General features: G+C 43.1%; 1 protein-coding gene across 1 annotated transcript in view; it reads left to right on the forward strand.

The window, feature by feature from the left end:
* The window catches only part of LOC147889059 (Tetratricopeptide repeat (TPR)-like superfamily protein), a 247,182-nt gene that overhangs the window by 160,281 nt on the left and 62,810 nt on the right, over window positions 1–24,091 (forward strand). Inside the window, exon 14 of the mRNA XM_087392741.1 lies at window positions 20,338–20,465. Within this exon, the coding sequence (XP_087248867.1) occupies window positions 20,338–20,465 (128 nt within the window). The remainder of the gene's footprint in view (window positions 1–20,337; window positions 20,466–24,091) is intronic.

Genomic DNA, 24,091 nt, shown 5'->3' on the forward strand with positions numbered 1-24,091 from the left:
ACTTCTAAGGGCAGCAAAGCTTCTTTCCTGTTAACAAGATGAAAAGGAGAAAACTGTGCACCTTCCTTGACTGCAACCTTGTAAGCCCATAATGTCCAATGCAAAGCAAGCTCCCAATCCTTTTCATGTGTCCTCATGATCTTCCCCATTATGTTGATGCATTCACCATTATAATTCTCATTCATCCCATTACACTGGGGGTAACAAGGGCTGGCATATCTATGTTTTGATTTTCAGTATATCACATAACAAATCCATCAATTCACTTCTGAAACCTGGTCCGCTGTCAGAGACCAACTCTAATGGTGTATCAAATCTGCAGCAAATCTCTTCATACACGAATTTACTCACAGTCTTAGCGTTCACAGCCCGTGCCGCACGTTTACAGCCCGTGCTGTGGTTACCATGGAGGAGTGGATTGCTGGACATTCAATTTGAATGGCATGTGGGTGAATGATCGTGTAGTCAAGGGTTTACTGTTTTTTTTGTAGGCACAAAACATGCCTTTCCTTAAAATATAAATTTTGAGAGTTTTGTGGAAATTCCGGAATGAAGCACGCCATCATTCCATACTTACAATACTTTGTTTAACAAGCTTCCTAAGCAATTTTACTGAGGTGACATATTTGACATGATTGTGCATGTGATGATATGCAATTACCAGTTACACATTTCTATGTTTTTAATCTGATGCCTACGAGGGGTAGTGCCTACATAAAGGAGTGAGGACAATATACTTGATGGAGTCATGATTTAAAGCTTTGTATGGACTTTTCAGATTGAAAGAGGGTGCATTGCCACTTTGTGTAAACTGTTTCAAATTTAAAGCCCCAAACTTTGCTAGTAGAGTATCATGTGGGACGGATGGCTTGCTATGGACCATCCGAGCAAGAAGCAGAACATGTAGTCTCTATGTTCGACGGATCTGTCTCCTATAGATATGCCTCCCAAAGGGACTGCCGTACATCCCAGGTGGACGAACAAGTGACTCAAAAAGAAGACACTTGGTTCTAGGGTCCTGGAAATGGGAGTGAAAGCACTGGTGCTCGAGTCTAGCTAGTGCATCATATCCTCTGCTCGAACGAGCATGCGTGGCTGGTCTCATCGTAAAGATTGGGCTGAGAAAAGGACACCTAGGTACATATAGGATGCAACAATCTCCATCGATGCCTTGTCAAAGGAATACAACTCTCGATGTGTGACGGCCCTAGATGTGTTGAAGATCGTGAACTTGTTTGACCTTTAGATCATGTTTCTCACAGAAAGTTTTTTTAAAAAAAAGAGTGATATATTCCATTCAAAATGAAACATACAACAGGTGGGAGAGAAAGTACTCTATCCCTAGCCTCAACAATGTGGCAAAAAAGCCATGGTGGTGGTCTAAAATGCCACGACATCCCAAAAGGGGTCAAATGAAAAAATAATGAGCAGTCCCATGTCCTCATGAAGGATATAAGTCTCCCACGAGCTGCCAAAGAGGTGCCTGTACACCGCTCCCACTGACTCCTGAGAGTGAAGATAATCTCCGCCCAAATGGAAGCGAGAGTGTCAGCCTCCGTGCATAAATGGCCCCCAAGGACAAAAGAACATCGCGAACACCATATCCGCCATAGGGTAATGCTGGAAATCACCTCCCAGGCTGACCCTGCAGTTGAAGTAGGCAGGGAATCCTGGGCTGGTACAGGTACCAAAAGCAAATCCTGCGGCTCCATGATGCTGGCCTCTGTGGGACCCTGTCTCTGGCGACGCTACATGAAGAAACCGTGGTCTCTTGGCTTTGACTCAAAGAGAGTGAAGGCTCCAGATCCTCTCCCCCAAAGGGCAGCGCCCCATGTCATCAGAAAGGACTCGGATGTAACATGTGAGAACAACCTGAAGACACCTGTCCATACCACTCTAGAGCTGGGGCAGCTCCATAAACAATGCTTGCTAGATTCCTCTGCACGCTGACAACGCATACACAAGGAGGGTCTATCCATCTGCTGAAGCCAAGTACCCACAGGTATGCCCCTATGTTTGTAGCGCACATCCAAGTGCCATTGGAGATGTAACATGTGAGAACAACCTGAAGATACATGTCCATACCACTCTAGAGCTGGGGCAGCTCAATAAACAATGCTTGCTAGATTCTTCTGCAAGCTGCATACACAAGGAGGGTCTACCCATCTACTAAAGCCAAGTACCCACAGGTATGCCCCTATGTTTGTAGTGCACATCCAAGTGCCATTGGAGACTGTCAACAACATGAGGAGAGTAGAACCACATCATCTGCATATTGTAGAATTGGGATTAGGGGATTAGCTTAGGTGAGCTACCCTTCCCAATGCATGATGGACTTGTCACCAATGCATAGGCCAAACAAGGTCGGTAATAAAACTTAAAAGACAATCTGGCCTCTAATCTCTGTTTAATGTCCCTCCTCCATCCCAAACTAATCGAATAGGAAGTTATTGGGTAAAGGGACATATTATTCACACAAACTCACAATATATATAAGCATGGTATGCTTATGTCTACTTTAGAAGTCTTTAAACTTTAGAAAATAATAATTCATTGCTTATTCATCAAAACCAAGAAAAAACTTATGATAGAGACCTTTTTTGGGTGAGGTTTAAAAACACGGTGGAAAAGCCACTCTAAGCCTTGTTAAAGGAAGAAAGGTATTGATCATGTCTATGTATGGTCTGCTAATTGTATTGGTATTGTGATTTCTTTTTTGTGCTTATTATGCCGAGGATTTAAATGTTACATGAGTATTTTTATAGTTATGTCTCAAAAGTCAAGTATAAGGGTGCAAAACCTAGGTAGTGTTGGTTTCCTTGCTGTAGCTCCCTCTAACCCCCCAACCTCTCTTTTCCAGCCTTCCACCGGAAGAACTTCTCTCCCCTCACTAGCTGCTCTGCCCCTGTTCTGCCTCCGCCTTTGCCTCCCCCACCTCCCCCGCCCTTGCTTCCCCTCTTTCTTCGTGCCGTCCTTCCCGCTCATTGCCGCCACCCTCCCGTTCTTTCCCTCGCACTGTCCGCCCACTTTTTGTGCCTCAGTTGCCTTCTCTCCATCCTCTAGTATTGCCCTCTCCTTCATGCTCCCTCACCTCCCCCGGGTTTGGTTCAAACATCCCGTGGGACTGTTCTTTTATGGCCACCCAACTGTTCAGAGCTGCCACAGGTCTTTTGGCCACTGTTCTCCTTTGCTTGTTTGGAGCTAGCCTTTGAGCTGGTTTTCAAGGCTGCAACAAGGCCTTTCTACCTTGTTTTTTGCTAGGGTCTAGCAGCCCCTTTTTCCTTCTTTGTTGGTGGCTGTTTTTGTTATAATTATTATTATATTCTATGCAGTGGCCAATGTAATGTAATAAGTGGGTTAGGGGAACTTTTCCCTCTTAGAGGTTTTTCCCCCTAACCACAGTCTAATCTCTAACTACGATTAGTGATTAGATGGGTTTTGTCACTTAGACAAAACCCCACATCTCTTTCTTGTACTACACTTTATTCAGTACACTTTGTGAGTGATCTACATTCAGCTCACTCTCTACTTGCTCACTCTTGTTCTTGCTTCCATTTTTCTCACATTTGGTATCAGAGCAGCTCTCCTTCCCGGACCTGCTGCTTGCTCCCACATCTGCTCTTAGCTCCCGCACTTCAGCCCGCTCTAGCCCAAGATCGTCGTTCTGTACAGTCCGTACAAATGTACGGATTCCGTATGGTTTTGCCCATGCACTATTGTCAGGTTTGTACATCCGTACAACTCTTGCACTGTACATCTCATGTGCCACCATTCCATACTATAGCGCCGTACAGTTTTGTTGCATTTCGTACCTGCACGTGTCAGCCCCGTACCGTTGCATAGTTCCATTGCACAATTGCAGTTAATAGTCCGTACTTCTCTGCACCGTACACCGTACGCATAGATTTTCGTACAGCTTTCATTCGTACTGTTGCTGCATATCCGTACACAATACGGATTTTCGTACATTTTGGAGGCCTTTGTACCTTTCATTGGCGTCAACACTTTGTACAGGTTTTCCTTGCAGGATTACTTTGTAGACACATTCCTTTGCAGGTTCTTCTCTTTGCAGAGAAATTGGGTCTTTTGAGCTCTTTGCAGACACATTGCATTTTTTGGAGTGCTCTGGTGCGTGCAATTTTTGGGTTGACATTGCAGTTAGTTTGCAGGCGGTGAAGACATTTGGGGCATTTGCAATTACACTGCAATTTTTGCAGTAAAATTGGGGCTTTTACAGGTAGAGTGCAAATTGTGCAACATTTCGGGCTTTCAAACCATATGCCCTCTTTTGTATGCAATTTTCCACAAAAAATTGGGGCTTTTGCGTTTGGGTTGCAATTTTGCAGGTAAAAGAGCATTTTGGAAGTTTGTAAGCATTTCTGGACTTAGTACGAGTCAGTTTGCAGACTTTTGCCACTTTTTGCAGATTTTTGTGCATTCAGCAGAGCATTGTGGTGCATTTTGAGCCTTTGATAGGCTGTGACAGTATTTGTCACTGTGGGCAGATTTTCTTTGGCAGATTTTACTTGTGCATTTTGCATCCCAGGAAGGGATTTTACTTGTTCAGTTTGATGTATTTCTGAGTCTATGTGGCAAAAATGGCTCAAAACAACCCCAATGAGGTGTTCGGAGTCTTCACACAGGAGGATAAGTTGGATGGCACCAACTACTCCTTGTGGAGTTTTATGGTTCACAATATCTTGGTTGGTAGACATCTTTGGGATTATGTCAATGGAGATGAAGCAAGACCAATTACAGTGGCCACACCTGTAACTCCTACAGCTGGAGGCAAGGGTAGAGGACAAAATACAGCATAAGTAGTTAGAGCTGTTGAGGAGCTCCCACAGCAGAGCAGAAAATATGGGATTTTAGGGATGCACAAGCTCTATCAGTGATTTATCTCTCTATCAAGAGGTTCATTATACCTTACATTCGGTCATGCAAGACATCAAAGGCAGCTTGGGAAATACTAGAGAGTATGTTTGCAGCAAGAAATGATGCCAGAGTTTCCTTTCTGAAGCGACCATATGCATATGGATGAGGGAGATTCCATGAATTCTCACCTCACAAAGCTTCAGGATTTGAGGGAGCAAGTGTTGAATATTGATGAAGTCATTCCGGATTCAGAGATGATTACCACCACTCTGAATTCTCTTCTTGAGTCCTATCTGGGTTTCCACACCTCGCTGAATTTGTCATTGAGGGGGGACAGCAATCCTCTCTCTTTCACGAGTTGGTAGGACTTATGTTACAAGAGGAGCAGACACGAAGAAATATGGCAACCCGGGCTGGCGAACATGCCATGCTTTCCAAGTTCAAACCCAAGGGAAAAGGGCAGCAAAAGCAACATGCCAATCAGCCCTCACATCAGCATAAAGTTGATTTAGGACAGCCCTCTTATAAGGCTAAGGGTGATGCAGATAAGCATAAAAAGAAGGGCATTTGTCACTACTGCAAGAAGCCAGGTCATGATATTGGTGAATGCAAGAAGCACTAGCTAAAGAAAAGAAGAGGGATTCAGGGATGGTTGTGTCAGATGCTTCAGCTCCTCATTCACTTGATGGGGGGGATGTTGCAGCCAACTTTGTGGAAGAGCACTATGCCTTTCTGTCTTGCACTTCAGATTTTTCAGTGGGCAGTTTAGTTGCTATAGTCACTAGTGATGATGATCCTTTTGCTTTCTTGACTTGCAGTTATGATCCTTCAAAGGATGCATGCTCTCTCAGTGTCAATGAGACACTGAATACCTAGTATTTTGATAGTGGTGCTTCTAAGCACATCACTTCTAAGAAGAGCCTTTTTGCATCTCTACATCCACCACCTACTAAAAAGAAGGTGACTTGTGCAAATAGTTCTTATTCAGTGTGTCGAGTGGGGGACATTATACTCACATCCACTGATGGCACATATTTCAGAATTTCAGATGTTCTTTATGTGCCAGGCATAAAAAAGAATTTGCTTTCAGTGTCACAGACAAAGAGAATGACTATGCTTTGATGTTGTCTGGCACTTTGTATCGGGGTCTTTTTCAGCGTGATTTATATGAAAGAAGATCCGATCTTGCATTATCAATGAGCACTCCCATTGCTGCGATGCAGAATGCGGAGTTATGGCATGCCAGATATGGCCACATGAGTTATGGCAGCTTGATGACACTACAAAAGCATGATATGGTTGATGCATTGCCTCCTTTAGAGTCACCTCCTCCTCATGCATGTGAGGGTTGCATCCTTGGCAAGATGCATAGATTTCCTTTCAAGAAGGATGGTGCAGTGAAAGCTACACAGAAATTACAGCTTATTTAAAGTGATGTTTGTGGTCCCATGACGACACCTGCTTTTGGGGGTTATCTTTATTATGTCACATTCGTAGATGACTTCACCAACTACAGTTGGGTCTATGGTCTTAAGGCAAAATCAGAAGTGTTTATGCATTTCAAACACTTTGTGGCTATGGTTGAGAATGAGACAGGACTCAACGTGCAAACACTTCACACAAATAGAGGGGGGGAGTATATGTCTCATGAGTTTGAGGCATTTTTGAAGGCATCACGCATTAGCTTACAGTGAGGCTTACACCTCAACAGAATGGCAAAGCTGAGCGGAAGAATCGCACTCTTATGAAGATGGATAGATGCATGCTTACCAGTAAAAATTTGCCTCACAGGTTTTGGCTTGAAGGCCTCATGTGTGCCAACTATGTTTTAAATCGAGCTCCCACAAAGGCTTTGAAGACAATCACTCCCTATGAGGCATGGCATGGGAGAAAGCCTTCAGTGGATCACTTCAAAGTTTTTGGTTGTGTTGCATATGCCCACGTGCCTATGGAGTTTAGACACAAGCTGTCAAATAAGGCACTTAAATGCATTTTTGTGGGGTATAGTTCACAAAGCAAAGGCTATCGTCCCTACAATCCTGCTTCACGCAAGATTTTTGTGAGTAGAGATGTTATATTCTCTGAAAATTCAGCTCGTACACATGCTGTATTTCAGATTCCAGCTTCTTCAAATGATGTTTTTGAGGGGATGCTTCCTATAGCATTTGGCTGCCCCGCTGAGGTTCATGCTGAAAATCAGAATGTACAGCAACCTCCTCCTGATCCACATGCCCCGATTCAGGCACACGTTGATTTTGTACCTCCACAGGGTGTGGATGAAGTTGTCAGGCAAGAGATTCAAGAGATACACGCAGCCAAAACAGTCCCGAATTAGTTGCTCCAGACTGTTAGGGAAAGTAAGCTTGTTGAGGTCCCATTCCCTGCTAGGATTCGTAGTGCAGTAAGGCACGCGGGGGGGGGGGGGGGGGGGGGGCTCTTTTAGGTGAGAAAAAGAAAGAAAACAAAGAAATTTTATTAGAGTCTTCCGAAGACTAATGGGTCTATGAGACTGAAAGAAAACCTGATACAAATCACAGTAAGGGTTGAGCTACTGAAACGAGCATCATCACCCGTGCTGAATCCTAAGTCTGATCATACATAATCAAATACATCTGGACTCTTCTTGATGAAGAGGAGCCTGACTCTTTTGAAGAAGCAAAGGATATTGTGCATTGGATGCATGCCATGCACAATGAGTTGCAGTCCACTGAGAAAAATCAGACTTGGGATGTTGTGGATTTACAACCAGGTAAGCATGCCATTGGTACCAAGTGGGTTTTCAAGGTGAAAAGGAAGCCAGATGAATCTATTGACAGGTACAAGGCAAGGCTGGTTGCCAAAGGCTATGCATAGAAGAAGGGCATAGATTATGAGGAGACTTTTGCTCCTACATCCCAGATGACCACCGTACGGTCAGTTATTGCAATGGCTGCAAATTTTGTTTCGAATGTCCATCAGTTGGACATAAAAACAACTTTCCTTAATGGGGACTTGCAGGAAGAGATTTTTGCCAAGCAACCTCTTGGATTTGAACTTTTCTGGCAATGCACTTCAGGTTTGCAAGCTTAACAAAGCTTTATATGGGCTGAAACAAGCCCCACGTGCATGGTATGCCAAGATTGATGCATTCTTGGCAAGTAAGGGGTTACATAATAGTCCCACCGAAAGCACCCTCCACATCAAGAAGGATGGGGGGGATATTTTGGTTATCATTCTTTATGTAGATGACATGCTACTCACAGGGTCAAATGAGGATATAATTGCAGATTTTAAGGCTGAGTTGAAAGCTGAATTTGAGATGACAAATTTGGGCATGTTAAATTTTTATTTGGGGATCTAGTTTATACAAGACAAGCGTTGCATTGCTATGTGTATGTAGTATCTCAGGTGAGCAGGTATATGCGCATCCCAAAGACAACACATTGGCAAGCTGTAAAATGCATCTTCCGTTATTTGCAAGGCACAAAGTCTTTTGGCTTGATGTTTCCCAGGGGGGGTGACTTGCAAATGCATGCTTACAGTGATTCAGATTGGGCTGAGACTATGATACTAGGCAGTCCACTAGTGGTAATTTGGGCAAAGCTTGCATTTCTTGGCTGAGCAAGAAGCAATCTACAGTGGCTACTTCCTCATGTGACTGAGTACAGGGCAGCTTTCACAGCGACAGTTGAGTGTGTTTGGCTGCGACGTTTGTTCACTGATCTTCGTCTCTTATTGGAGGATCCTTCTCCAATTCTTATTGATAGTCAGAGTGCTATAGCAGTGGCAAAGAATCTTGTGTTTCATACTCGCACGAAGCACGTTGAGGTTCATTATCATTATGTCAGAGAGAAGTTGCATGAAGGGGAGATCAGTATGATCTATGTGTCAACACATGACAATGTTGCAGACATCTTCACCAAAGTACTTCCATGTGAGAAGTTTGAGGCATTTCGTAGTGCCCTACACTTTTCTCCTTTTGGTGATTGATCACTACCTTGTACACCACATTGGCACTGCAAGGGGGTGTTAGAATTATTATTATAGTCTAGGCAATGGCCAATGTAATGTAATAAGTGGGTTAGGGGCACTTTTCCCTCTTAGAGGTTTTTCCTCCTAACCTAAACTTTTCTCCTTTTGGTGATTGATCACTACCTTGTACACCACATTGGCACTGCAAGGGGGTGTTAGAATTATTATTATATTCTAGGCAATGGCCAATGTAATGTAATAAGTGGGTTAGGGGGGCACTTTTTCCTCTTAGAAGTTTTGCCCCCTAACCACAATGTAATCTCTAACTACGGTTAGTGATTAGATAGGGTTTTGTCACTTAGACAAAACCCCACATCTCTTTCTTGTACTACACTTTATTCAGTACACTTTGGGAGTGATCTACATTTAGCTCACTCTCTACTTGCTTACTCTTGTTCTTGCTTCCATTTTTCTCACAGTTTTTTCCCAACCCAGGAAGGTTTTCGGGGTGGCTACAAGCTGTAGAACCTCCTCCTTTTCTCTTCCTTTTTCCATCCCTCCTTCCTTTTCCTTGTATCCCATTCGCCTTTCTGTTTAGTAGCATAAGCAATGTTTTGCTTCATCTTCTTGGGGATTGTAATCCTTGTGTGGCGACCCTTGGTCTTGGCTAGAGGGTGATTTTAGGTTATGGCAGCTCTCTCAACTCCCATAGGCCTTTTCGATTTCCTTTTCTAGAGGCCAAGTAGGTGAAGATTGCAGTTTAGTCTTTGTAGGATAGAGCAGTGGCGTGGTACATAATGGGCCCCACGAGGAGGCAGGTTAGATATTGGATCCATGTGAGTTTGGCATAGGAGGGTGATTACATCCAAGAGGTATTGATCAATGGGATGGGTATTCTTCTTTCCCATTGAGTTCCCCCAATGAAACGACTAAAATTTACAGCTCATTCGAGACCACGACTTGGACGAACACCAACTAACAGGTGATAGCACTACGAATAACCACCCAGCCGTTCTCTAGTTCAGCAAGCTCATTACAATAATAAAAATGTGAGAAGGACTTGCAAGCTGAACACCAGAGCCCACAATTCCCTAGATGGATCTAGTATGCCACATGTCTTCATTCTAAGGTACCTCCTAAATGCATCATTTACCCCTCTCTTGGGATATTATTGAATCATTTGCCCCTTGGCACATTTAATGCATTTAGACCCTTTAGCCTTAGATCCACCTAGTCTAGTGCCATATCACCCTCACCAAGGACCTTGACCTTAATTCCTTTCTGATCATTTACGTAAAGCCCAACAATATCTGAGATCAGATTAGTCAATGGTGATACTATTTCGAAATATCCTTTGATATGCCTTCGATAAAATTGGACAAATCCCAAGAATGATCGCAAAGCGGTCAAACTCTGAGGGATTGGCCAAGTCAGTATCGCAGTCACTTTCTTTGGATCCATTTCTACCCCCTCAGGAGTAATTATGAATCCTAAATATTCAAGTCTTACCATGCATAGTATAGTTTTCTTTTTATTTACATAAAGAGTGGCTTTCCTCAAAGTACTGAACACTATTCTTGAGTGTTCGTAATGCTCAGCAACACTTTTGCTAAATATAAGAATATCGTCAATAAAGTGTACTACAAACTTTCCAATATACGAACGTAGTAAATCGTTCATAAGCATGACGAATGTAGTTGGAGCATTGGTGAGTCCAAACGGCATTACCAAAAACTCATAATGTCCAAACCTACTTCTAAAGCGGTTTTATGCACATCCTCGGCTCTAATACGGATCTAATGGTTGCCACATTTAAGATCTATCTTATTGAAAATTAACGGCCCCATGTAACGCATCTAGCAAATCATCGATCCGAGCCATCGGATACATGTGCTTAATAGTGATATTATTCAATGCTCTGTAATCTATACAAAGGCGAAAAGTATCATCTTTCTTCTGCTTTAATATCACTGGCGAAGCAAAAGGTGAGAAACTGGGTTGGATCTGGCCCAGCTTGAGGTATTTTTTCAGTTATCTTCATACCTTCGCTTCTTCGGTAAAACTCAACCTATAGGGAGGTCTATTTACAGGTTCTGCGCTCGAGATTAGTTAAATCTTATGCTGAACATTCCGCTCTAGAGGTAACCCATAAGTAACTCATCCCTAAAACAATCAGAGAACTCCTCTGCTATTTGATCAGCCAGCTTAGCCATCTCTCCATTTTGGGCAACATCAGTGCTAGCCGAAAAATCATCAATCGGCTCTACCGATGCTGTATAAAGAAACAAAAACTCTTCTTGAGCTTTTCGAATTTCCATTATGGAAACCAACGGTCCTTGAGGTATATCTTTTTCACCTCGTAAGACATACAACACATCATTCATCTTGAATTGATAAATGTGATTTTTCCAATCTATGGCTGGATTCTTTCTAGAATACCAAGTCTTACCCAGGGTTATGTCTGCATGAGTAAGCTTTGTCATTTCAAAATCAAGCTTCTCAGCATAGTCCTGAATTCGAAGCTCCAACTGGGTAACCCTTTGGTCCCATACTTCAGTTAAACTTCCATCTGCTATTTTGACTGTATATGCATAGTCAGATGGGCTAGTCTTTAGTTTCAGCCTCTTTATAAGCTTGGAGTTAATTACATTGTGCGTTGACGCTGAGTCAAACAACACAATGACAATATGATTAGCTAGTTGGCCTTTCATCTTAATTAACTCCGTATCATTAAAGGCTGTATACCCTGTTGCTGCAAGCTTTGACAGGACATTATCAAGTGCACTAGTTACCAACTTAGCAACATACACACATAACAAAACAGGTACTGACCTTTAAGAAGATCCCGCTAGCTGACTCTGCATCTGTTCTGCTATGGGACTTCCCTCCATTTCCACGTCGCATTCTGAGATCACCATCTCAGCCATCCAACGATCCTTGTTTCGTGGACAATCTTTCCACTGATGAGGCTGAAGGCATCCAAAACACAAGCCTTCTCTCCTTGCTTTTTCTCTTTGCTCTAGGTTCAAAGAAGACTTCGACCAAGCTCGGGCTGCCATTGGTGCTACTTTTCTTTCATTCCAATGGTGGTACTTGATTTAGGAGTCTCAACTGGTGTCGCTTGCTTGAGTTGACCACTAGGCTGTGAGACACGCCTTTTGCTAATCGACTTCTTCTTAAACCCAGTTTTCTTCGAGTACTCATACCGAGTCCCAACCTGCACAAACCCACTTGGTCTGTTCCCTTTTGCATCCTCATAGTTCAAGGCTATGGCAATTGCTTCATCTAGCGTGTTTGCATACTTAGCTCAAACTTCCATCTTGATCCGATCATTCAATCCAAAGATAAAATCTTTTACCTGGATTGACTGAGGTAGAGGTTCATAAACTTTCATTACACTTTCTCTGAACTTATCAGTGCATTCCGCCACTAATAAATTTCTCTGACGAAGGTTTTGATACTGATCCCAAGCTCGGGATGCTTCGTCAGGAGGTAAGAAGTGTTTTCTAAATTCTTTTTAGACCCCTCCCAAGTAGTGGATGCCAATCCATCTTTCTGCTGTTTTATCCACCACCCATCCGCTGCCTCATTAAACATATGGGTGGCCTCGCGGATTTTCTTCATATCATTTCTGATGGCAAAGGCCTTGTCCCACTTGTGTGACCAGGTTTCTATGATATTGGAACTACGGTCAGACATCCGACCAAAATACTTTTCTGGCCTATAATTGGCAATACTAGGCACCGTAGCCCTCCTAGGCTCAATCGTATGAACACTGGTTTCAGGCTCTATTGGAGATTTACCTTTCTCTTCTCGAGACGGTCTAGCAGACATACTATGAATCATTTTCCTGAGCTCAGATTGCCCTACATTTGCTTGTAATTGTTGTGCTAAAATCTGTTGCAAGGCATCCTCCAATAATGCAATTCTACAATGCAATTCTACTAGACAGTGTATGGCCTGTTGGGTGCGACACCTACGGGGTCAGCCGGACTCCTGACTCTACGAGATCCACCCGAGAAGCTTCTTCTTCTACTTCCATTTAGGTCAATGAGTGCGTGTGGGTTTTTTTTTTTTAAATATAATTTGTTAACACACGTAAATTGTATCCACAATCGAAAGCCCAACTCCCAAATTTACAGCTAACCAGGCATATATCAAACTGCAACCACTTTTCCCTATACTAGGGAAACTCCTGCAATCTCAAAAACCTCAAATACCAAGGGCAAATAAACTAACATATGCTACAACGAAATTTGACAGGTATAGAAAGCTCCCTGGTCATATTTCTGCCGTATGAAGAGATTAACTTGTCTTTGTTTTGTCACTCCCAATTTGCATTTATAATCTATCCTGAATAGATGATGTGGGGTTTTTTTTTTAATCTCAAGGTCCAAAGACCTTAAATGACGTGTCCTTTGTCAATAAAATCGTTCAAACGGTTGCCTCGCTCCTGAGATCTCCTTCACCAAATTTCTGTGAGTATCTGATCTGGACGCTACATCACGCCCAGCTCTACGCACTCAAATGATCCTTTGCTCCTTAAGGATCCACTGGGACACTTTTGTGACCTTAGCCCCAAACCATAACCATTTGACGCTCCAAAATTGCTTCGTGATAAATGTAATTAAAGGCGACACCATGGTGTTCAATCCGATGGTGAAGAAAACAAACCTATGCGACTATTCTAAGGCATGGACTTCGTACAACAATTGACCTATGATTCGAACGCCACCACCCATAAGATGTTCCGCTCCAGCCTTTGGTGTTAACCAAATTTCCAACAGCTCATAACAACGCCAGCTAATCAAGTTGTGTGCAATAACTGCCCCTTCGCGATGCTAAAGAGCCCTGAAGGCACCAAATTGCGAACCTGGGACTGTACGTGATCCTGCTATCCTGCAACTGTGATGACGTTCACAAACATCTAACCTCTGCAAACGCAAGGTCGTCTTTATATTTCTTGGAATAAGTCTCACGGATGCTATGACATTGCGGTTGGTTACGGTGGCAAATGATATCCAAGAAAATTTTCTTGTTACAACCAAATCTTCAAAGGCGATACGCAAGGCCTTACGATGAACCCTCGATCCAACCCAATCCACTTTGATACCAAAATGAAACGACTAAAATTTACAGCTTATTCGAGACCACGAATTGGACGAACACCAATTAACAGGTGATAGCACTATGAATAACCACCCAGCCGTTCCCTGGTTAAGCAAGCTCATTACAATAATAAAAACGTGAGAAGGACCTGCAAGCTGAATACCAGAGCCCACAATTCCCTAGATGGATCTAGTATGCCACATGTCTTCATTCTAAGGTACCTCCTAAATGCATCATTTACCCCTCTCTTGGATATCATTGAATCATTTGCCCCTTGGCACATTTAATGCATTTAGACCCTTTAGCCTTAGATCCACCTAGTCTAGTACCATATCACCCTCACCAAGGACCTTGACTTTAATTCCTTTCTGATCATTTATGCAAAGCCCAACAAATATCATACAAACGTTGATCCTTTAAAGGAAAATGTCGACCGATCCTTCTGAGGTCATGTTACCTCAACTTGAGCGTAACACCCAACACTACCGAGGTCGTTGTCGTGGAGCAGAGTCTTATATTCCCTCGGCCCACATCATACCATGGTACTTTGGTTTCATAGTTGATGATATGGATATGACATTCCATGTGGTTCCAATTGCACTTCATTTCTCACGGCAGTACCGGTCCATATTGTCTTCCATTCAAGCTTGTTCCAATACAGTGATGGAGTCCCCATTTACGGCAGCCCCAGTCCTTGTCGATAATAGGGTGCCATGGCTTAGGGTGATCGTAGAGTTTCCAAAGTAGCTCCTCGAGGAAATCCTTTTGGAGACCTCAGATGGTAGCGAGTTTTGACTGAGGGTTGAGGTTTTAGGCCTCTTAGGGTAGTGCCTCGGTGTAGACTGACGAAACACCTGGCGAGAGCCTTTTCTCGACATGCACATCAAGTTCCCACCCACCAAAACAACCTCTTGGTCAGCAGCGAGAGAGTCAATAGGGTGGATGGCCATCCAGCCAGACATAAACATGAGTCACAGATCCCTTGGGTCAAGCCATCCATGGGAGTGTGGACTTGTGTGAGCCAGAAGAAGCCAAGCAAGCGAGCTGCAAATAACCACAGGCGCTGTTCACGCCGTTGACAATAGGCAAGCACAAGGCTCTACTGTCCCCCCCCCACACACAGTGGGAGCTAATAGAGAAGCCTAAGGGAGATGCCCCTTGACACTTGAGGATGATGTCGTCTTTGATCTTCTGGCAGATCCTCTCCCGCTAGCGCCTCAAAATTCCCAGCTAGCCCATGAGATTACCCCAAGCTTAGGTTGTCCACTCGTTACCATCATTTATCCCTTCACTCCTCCAGTACCTCTAGACCCTCTCCCCCTTTGCCCCACGCCCTCAGTTGCTCCTCTTTCTCCTGGTCCTCCTCATCTTCCACCCCTAGCCTGCCGTTCCCCTTCCCCCCGCCCCACCGCTCTGTGTTGCTCAGCAGCACAGATGGTAATCACCCTCACCACATGCTCCCCTTTTATCCGATCTTTCTTCTCCCCTCCCCCACCCACAGCTTTATCTTCCCCATCCCCCGTCCACTTCTCCATTTTCATAGCGTCCTTCCTTATGTAGGCCCTTTGGCCAGAGCGTGGCTTCATCATCACAATCCCATCCACCCCTTCATCTATTCAAGGCACATCTCCCATGATGTTGGCACAAGAGCCTCCCTTGGTTTTCTCTTGGTCTTTGAGACCAAAGCCACGCCCAAGGCGGCCCCTCCCACGTGAGTTTTGGTCCTATCAAGACCGAGGGGTCCATCAAAACCCCAAAATCAAGATCTAAGCGTCAACATTAGGCCGTCTTGATAATAATGATGTCAATAATTACAATAAATCACATAGCCATGGCAATGCTAATTAATTGTACACCATTGTACAACTGTACCTATAATGTCAATTGTTGTTGCTTTCATAGGGGTTGCATGGGTTGGCTCGAGCGCTTGGTGTGCAACTTCTTGTGGTTAGGATCAGATGGTACCTGAAATACAAAGCGAGGGTCAATTGGTAGACGGTGATCCTGCCCCAAGCAGAGGGAGGACTCAACATTATGGATCCAAGGATCCAAAACAAAGCCTTGCCAGGCAAGCTTATAGTGCATTGTTGCATCCCAAGATCGCAGCCCTACAAGCTCTTGCTCCAATGAGGGCTTCTCAGCACCCCCCCGCATAGGAGAACAATGGCAAGAGTCCCATCAATGGATCTTCTCAGAGGCCCCCTCCATCTCTCAGAGGAGGTGACTCCATGCTCCAAAGAGAACTAGCTGGGTCTCTATCCCACTAACCCAGTATTCTTCCCTTTAGATCCTAGACCTCTGGATGCCCAAATTCCTCATAACACCGCAGGCTGGCTTGGATGGATCCCCCAAATAATCACCTTCTCAAAGGCCTAAAGGTCACCCCAGCACCTACTCTTGTTACGATCTGGCGAGATATTATCTATACCATGTGCGCCATATGGGAGCAAGGGATGATGGGATCTTGTACAACCTCTTAGAGACAAGCGCATTTATGTAAGGCTTGGCATGGAGTTATCTTATACTTTTTACGGATCGAGGCATACACTAGATGTTTAGTCCCCACCCCCTTGTTTCACAGACTCCGTGGGCAGTGAGCTAGGTTCTCTGAAAACAGGTTGGTCGACAGCCAAATTTGCTTTTATTGTATTTTCTTCCTCGATCAACGCCATAGGGATAGCTGATTTGTGTGGTTGGTTTTTTCTCAAGCATTAATAGAAAGTTCTTTTCTGTGGAGGGATAAACATTGTAAAATATAATTCTCCATTGATTAGTGAATGGAGAAGAGAAGGGGGGAAAGAGGGGAGCGGAGAGGGGTGAAAGGGAGGAGAATAGAGGTATGAAAGGAAGGAGGATGGATGGATGAATTGATAAAGAGCGTATGCTTTTCTGTTGGAGTCAGGAAGCTACATAGGATGCACCAATTTTACGAGCAAAAACCTATGAGCAGGTTAATAGCATAAATAACAAGATATTTATGCATATGTTTCTAAAGAAGTTTAAATTACTATAAATAAGTATCAACTTGGGCTTATATATCACTCTCATAAAATACATGCAATATTTAATAATGTATATGCAAGAATTTTCAAAATATAACCTTGTAGATGTGCTCAAATGGGGTTTTCTGATCAATTTGAGTGGCTGAATGACTATATTTGGACATTGGATGTGAAAGTTATGCCACTTTTAAAAGTGTTGTCCATGGTATTTTCGACAGCGAAACTACCTTGGAAGACCTACTTCAAAGGGGTTTCGTTGGCAAAACTACCTTGATGGCTTGCTTCAATGAGGTTTCTTTGGATAAACCCTTTCATGAGGTTAGGTTGAGCGAGGGTTTTCAATGTCACCCCCTATTAAGTAAAAGTTGTAAGAAGGATCATAAGGGAAATTTTCATAGAGAAGTCTAGTCTACATGTGGGTGTCTTCAAAAGCCATCCCATTATGTTACTCACCATCCCCAAAGATTCATGTAAAGACTTGTGTATAAGATAGGAATTGCTGTAATATTTTGCATATTTCTAAGTGAAACTATGTTTTGTTCCGAACTATTTTTTCCATATTTTTACATAGTTGGAAGCTTTTTTTTTCCTTCACTCGGGCGCTCGAAAGATTTTTCTCGGAAAATGCTCGTCCCCAGCTACATAGAAGGGCACCCTTAGCTTGATGATAGACGCAAGACACGAGAGGTAACTTTACATCATGGAGATGCTCTAGAAAAACTCAGGACAAAGGAATTGGTAGTAGTGATATGGCATTCTTGGCATTCCACATGCAAGCTTGAGATTCTCAAGAGAACATTATCGAGAATATTCATCAACATGGTATTGGTGCCATTCTCTACCAACTAGCATATGGACATATGAGCTCGGTGAAAGCAGTCAATAGAGGCCAATGTATCACCTCTCTGGTGGGTTCGTGACATATATATAATTGTTAAGGAGGTATCTCAACTAAGATCACCCCCTACTTTAGCAGCTGCTTGTGAGGACTTGCACATAGGATCCATGCAAGTTCAGTTGTATATGGGCCCGATTGATTGCATCCTAGAGTGGGGGGGGCTGATCTACATTACACGAGTGGGGCCTCCGGTCACCTCAATTGGCCTCCAACATGCCTTAGTTTTGTTCAGACTCGAAGTATCCTAGACTTTCACCATTTCGCAGGTCAACAAAGCCCCATCATAGTCGTGAGGGTTCCTCTATTCTCCTACATTTCGAAAAAGTTGATAATAGGATGGATTGGGATTTTCTTGAGAGCATGCTTCAACAGATGGGTTTTTAAGAGTTTTTGACTAAGTGCATCACATCGTAATGGCTTTGCTGTTATTGTGCACACCATAGTGCTGTCCTTCGGTGCCATATCTTTTTCCTTGTTATAGGCCATAGGGCATTGTCTTCTAACTTTTTATACACAGAGAGGAATGTAGTCTCAAAGAGGACTAGAAGAGGTTGTCTTGGATGTGGAGTGTGCAGATGACATTTGGTCTTTTCTATAGAGGGCTGTATAGAGGCATTGAAGCATTTTAGGATGTCCATTGTCACGTTCAGTTAGGAATGAGGCCCAAATGAACTGCAATTAGTCAGATGGTGAGCACATGGGACACATCTCGTTGGGGTCAAGAGGTTGATGTTCTCTTGATATTTCTGGATCATACCATCCAATGCTTGGGCTGCCAATTGGAAGTATGTATTTCTTTAAAGCAGTGCAAATTACCATAATTATGGAGAGCACCATAGAAAGCTCCTTCAGGAGTTTTACTTCTGTACTTGGAAGGGAGAGCGTTGATAGTATGTGGTACATTTTCTCTTGTTGTCTTTCTAACATGGTTCTTTTGGTCAAGTGTAGAGTCTTATTTAGAATTACATTTGGTCTAGCAAAGTATGACTATTTATAAGCTTGGCTGTGGTCGGCCAAGAAGGCCCGGTTAGCCAGTAACCAGGCAAGGTCCCTCTCAAGGGTCAGCTCAGCTAGCAAACAGCTCAGAAGGGGGGAGGGGTGGGGGGTGGAACAGCCCCTCCTCTATGTAATGGGCACATATGCCCGTTAGTCCTCAATCCACTCAAAACCTTTGAAGCTCACTCAAGAGCAGTGCAATAGCTTTAGGGTGAAGGACAATTTTTGGAGCAGGATAAGTGGCCACACTTGAGCCACTTCTCCTGCTTAGGTTTGGGGTGAAGGACAGTTTTAAGCAGGAGTGACCACACTTAGGAGCAGTGCAATAGGTTTAGGGTGAAGGACAATTTTTGGTTTTCACTGTGGAGAAATTGGATCTAATAGACCCAATGATAGAAAGTTGTACCCCACCTTGCAGGCTCTGAGCTCGTGTAGGCGAAGCAATTGTGTTTCACAACAATGAGCATTGCAGTCCTCTTGTAGGAGGTGCTTGACGTTGTAGATTCTGGTGGATGTTCCTTACAATTCAATGCCATTAGCTAGTCTCAAGACTCGTAGCTAGTCTTGTACAGACATGGTTCAGGATTTGTCTACGTCTTTCTAATGTTTTTCAAGACACAACACTAGACGTTTCCTAACCTATAATGATAGGGATTTGGCTTGGACACAAGTCTTGCATAAAGTATGAATTATGGGTCAGTGGACCTGGATAATCAGTGGGCACTTTTGCTTTTTTGAGTGAGATGCATATATTTGACATGTGGCTTTCACTATTATCATTGTGAGATGGGTTAGGCCATCCCTCAGTCTCCATAGCACGATTTCAGAATGTAGTAGGGTTGGCAAGGACTCTTGTCACCCATTGGTCTACCTCCTTATCATTTACCCACAAGGGCGATCTATACATCATCTTCTCTCGAAGGACATGGTAGTTGATTGGCATTGATTCTCCTGGCCTAGTTGATTGTTAACCAGGATTCTATGCATGCTTTCTTCTTTTTCTTCTTCTTCTTTTGGGGGGAGGATGTGAGATCATAAATGATTTCTTATCATCTATCTAGACTTATTTTTGCTCAATGCATCATCATTCATGCCTGGTTAAACTCTCATTCATGTCTTTTCTTCTATGTTCTTAAAGTTTGGTATGCTTTCTTGTTTGAAGTTAGAATACCTTTCAAAGTAGTGTATTTTTATGTGCATACATGCCTTTGAAAAGAGTGTAGGGTTCTTAAATCTTTGGAGAATTTGAGACGATTTCAAATGTTGAGATAGTTGCGCTGAAGCTTGGATGCATACTGTATTTTATGGCTTGCCAAAATAGTTGTTCAGGTTAATTGTTCATCCTTTGAGATCTTCAAGTCTCTGCTTGCCCTAGTGGACCAACATGAATGTCAAGGATGCGATTGCTATTATCCTTTCACAGGATCTGTGCATGTCATTTCGAACTGTAGTGCACATCGAGCAACTAACCTTTCAATGATGGAATCTGACTTTGGTGCACTGCAGGTGGCTGCATTCTTGTCTAAATTGGGAGAAATACTATTTCAGAAGGGAAAATCTGCCGCTTCTGTGGACAAAGTATTGGCACTAGCCAGCTATGAGAAGTCCCAAGGTTTACTTCATGAGGCTGTCAGGTATTTTTTAACCCTAAATTGTGCCCCTTGTTTTCACAGATAATTACTGCTTTGTTTTAAAGTGATGTTGGAAGATGTTGAAGTATGGTTTACATGTGGTATCTTGTGACAAGTAGTCTGGGATTGTCTAGTGTACAATACAAGTTTTCAGGTGTACATCTATGGCTTTTCTCTATCATGTTATCAACCTCTGTGCTTTTTAATGGGGATTGGTCATACGGATACGATTTCAAGTAGCTGACTCCTACAATGTCCATGTAGCTTGGGGCAGGGGTATATACAGAGGGGATAATGTTGCAGAGATGACTGAGGAAGGTTTCTATCCTGACGGTCAGAAAAAGTCTAGTGCCAGTAATAGAAATGGTGGGACCGATTTAGATCAAGCTTTATAATGAAGTGTGTGGTGCAGTTTAGGACTAAAAGAGTTTCTAATGGCAGTTTGGGATGGCACTACTTAATGAGATCTAGGATAAATTTTGAACTAGTGTTTCACATTCACATGCCTGAAGGTCAGGACCAGCATGCCATCTCATAGCATAGAGGTTCAAGTCAGCTTTCCCTCTGAGCTTTGCATGAAAGTGAAACATTGTTAACTGCCAATTATGTGGGAAACCAATAGAATACACCATCCAGTTTGAAAAATGGTATACATTGTAACTAAATAGTGGTAAGTTGAAGCAGGGGAATGGGAAACTGAGAGAATCCCCATCCTAAGAAATTTGCAAAAAGAAATATAGAATAAACATTGAAGAGAAGCCACAATCAAACAGTTTTAAGAAATCACCAATCAAATATTAGCAGGTAGGACTTGATTTTTTCTTGGATTGGGAGAGGCTCTATTTCTAGGTATTTGGGCTGCCAGGTAGGTGCCCACTCACAGTTTTCTCCAATACTTTAGTCCATCATAAGGAAACTTTGTATTAGAGTACTACTACTCTAGGTTTGGCTTCAAGGCCCTTGTTGTAACCAAGTACTTTTGCCTTCCACTTGGTATGTTGCTTCTTGCTGGAGTTTCTTACATTCTGGCATTGACCAGCTCAGAAGGTTGATCCGGACTACCTTTGGTCGAGATGTGATGGTTCAGCTGATACTAGAGACAAGGTAGGATAGAATAGCCTTATCTAACCTATCCATGAGGACCATAGGTGTTCCACTACGGTAATCTACATGTTTTGAGATTGAGGAGGTGACACAGTTGTATATGCAGTCCACAAAGGTGGGAGACTAGTTAGATTACTAGTTTGGAAACTCATCAAGGAGGCTGTTGTCCACACTATCAGGGTGGTTGGATATAGTGATGGAACTTGCTTATTGACCCACACCCTTCTCTCGTTTAAGGCAGTTCTTGGCAGCTTTGGTGATATGGTGTTGTCCATATTCAACGCTTTCCATGGGACCTAGGAGAGTGCAGATAGATTGATGCATTGGCCGCATGGAGGACAGCACTAGTTTTGACTACATTGTTCGGAATGGCAGGATACCATTGATGGTCACCCATTAGGATTTGCAAGAGGTTTGACTTTACCCTTCCACTCCAGCCTTATTTTTTGAGGCATCTATGGAGCTCTCATAGGAGACAGAATTTCATGTTCTTTTGGCTCGTCCAGCATGGAGGTCTTGCTGTGAACCTGTGGTGAAGAGTTTTCGGAGCAGACACCCGATGCCCATGATGCCTTATAGATATTGAGTAATTTCAGCAATGCTTGTGTATGTGTGTGTCTGCGTGTGTGTGTGTGAGAGAGAAAGGTGTGTGTGTGTGTGTGTGACAAAATTTAGGACAAATTAGAATATTGGAAGATCTCCACTTGGCCCCTGCATGTACGGCTTCGAATTGTCCAGTCTATTATTCTAGCTTATGTCCAATTCTACCTTCCTCTATTACATTGGTCATCTCGAGATCTCATTTATTTTATGTCTCAAGCCATGGATATTTTTTGGAAAACTAAGCTTCATAAAAAAGCTTTAAGGTTGCTCAAAATGGACTTGCTTTGCTCACCAAGAATGCATGGTGGTTTCAATATAATAAACATCAAATTTCATGTGTTGGCAAGAAAGATCACTATGCTCAAGACATTTTTTCAACAAGAGCAGCCTTGGTCTATCATGTTGGCAATCTTGTGTGGTCAGATGCGCACAAATGCTTATGGACATTGGCTAGTTGATCCATCGGAAGTAGTACTTGGCAAATTCAAGGTAAAATCCCTGGTTGTCCATTTTCTACTTCCTTGATTCAGGATTGGAAGCAAGTTCTCTCTCACATCAAATGGTCTCCCCATCGTGCTTCTATAGCTTCCTCACTCAGAATGGAAAGCGTTCATTGGAGTGCTGTGTTTTCCTCTCCCCTTGTTGTACAACAACCAATCAGAGCTGACAATCTTATAAAATTGGGCATCCGGTTCATTGATGACGTGGTAGATACGCAAGGACATATTCTTTCTTTTCCGGTAGCATGTCGACAATACAATCTTGGGATGCATCACAGACCTATTTGGAAAGCTATTGCTGATCTCTTACTCCCTTTGGTTCTGATTCCAACATTGAATGTAAGAGACAGGCTTCAAGATTGCCTCCTTCAGTCTTCAAGTCCAAGAATATCCTCTCGGCCTTTGCATTTATTGACTTCTATACAGGCTTATCGATTGATATTACCTCCTCCTTGGATTGCTTATTATGCTAATTCTCTATGGCATCTGAATAAGTCATTAGCCTGGTGGAAAGGAAAATTGCAATTGATATGGAAGTTGAAAATGCCATTGAAGCAGAGACTCTTTCTATGAAGATGAATTGTTGGTATTCTTCCAGTGGAAGTGAAATTGGCTCAAAGAAGGATTGCCTCACCTCTTTGTCCAAGATGTCACCATACTCCTGAGAGTATTCCGCATTTATTGTGGTTTTGTTCATATTCCAGAGATCTTCTAGACAAGATCTCCTATTTCTTATCTCTCAGATTTCCTACACACGGGTTCTTCAGGTTTTTCTGGATGTATGGCAAACTATCAGCTTCTTTGTCACAGTGTTCTCTTTTCTTCCAATGGATCAGATACGGGGCCTTATGGACCCTCTGGCTGCAGCGAAATCATGCATATCTGAATTCTCCCCTTCAGCACCCTTATGAGTTCTTCTGAGCCTCATTGCGGCAGTCTTTATATGATGCCTTACATGAGGAAGATTTGGATGTTTCTTGTATTCAGCTTTTCTTTTACTGCTTCTGATGGATAGGGCATTGGCTCTTTTCTCGAGCACTGCCCTGATGTAAATGAATGTTTCATAATGTAATTTTCTTGGTTTCACCAAAAAAAAAATATGTGTGTGTGTGTGTGTGTGTGTGTGCGGTTGAGAGAGTGTGTGGGGTGTGTGTGTGTGGTGTGTTGTGGTGTGTGCTGATAGAGAGAGTTCGACGCCTCTGCTATTCAGCCTCGTCAAGGATCGCTTGGCGTTTGTCTCCCCGTCCGTACATCTGTACGGCCGTCCTACAGTTCCTGTACGGCAGTAAAAACATTTGCATCACGTCTGGCTTACCTCTTCGCATCTTTGAACGGAGCTTCGTACCTGCCTGCATTGCCGTACCTTTCCTGCAGACTACCTTCCCAACGTCCGTACAGCCCGTCAGTATTTCCGTGCAACCG

The sequence above is a fragment of the Dipteris shenzhenensis genome, chromosome 21, assembly GCF_047967505.1.
Source record: "Dipteris shenzhenensis isolate YYH24624 ecotype China chromosome 21, Dip_SZ_1.0, whole genome shotgun sequence".
In the NCBI taxonomy this organism is placed as follows: domain Eukaryota; kingdom Viridiplantae; phylum Streptophyta; class Polypodiopsida; order Gleicheniales; family Dipteridaceae; genus Dipteris; species Dipteris shenzhenensis.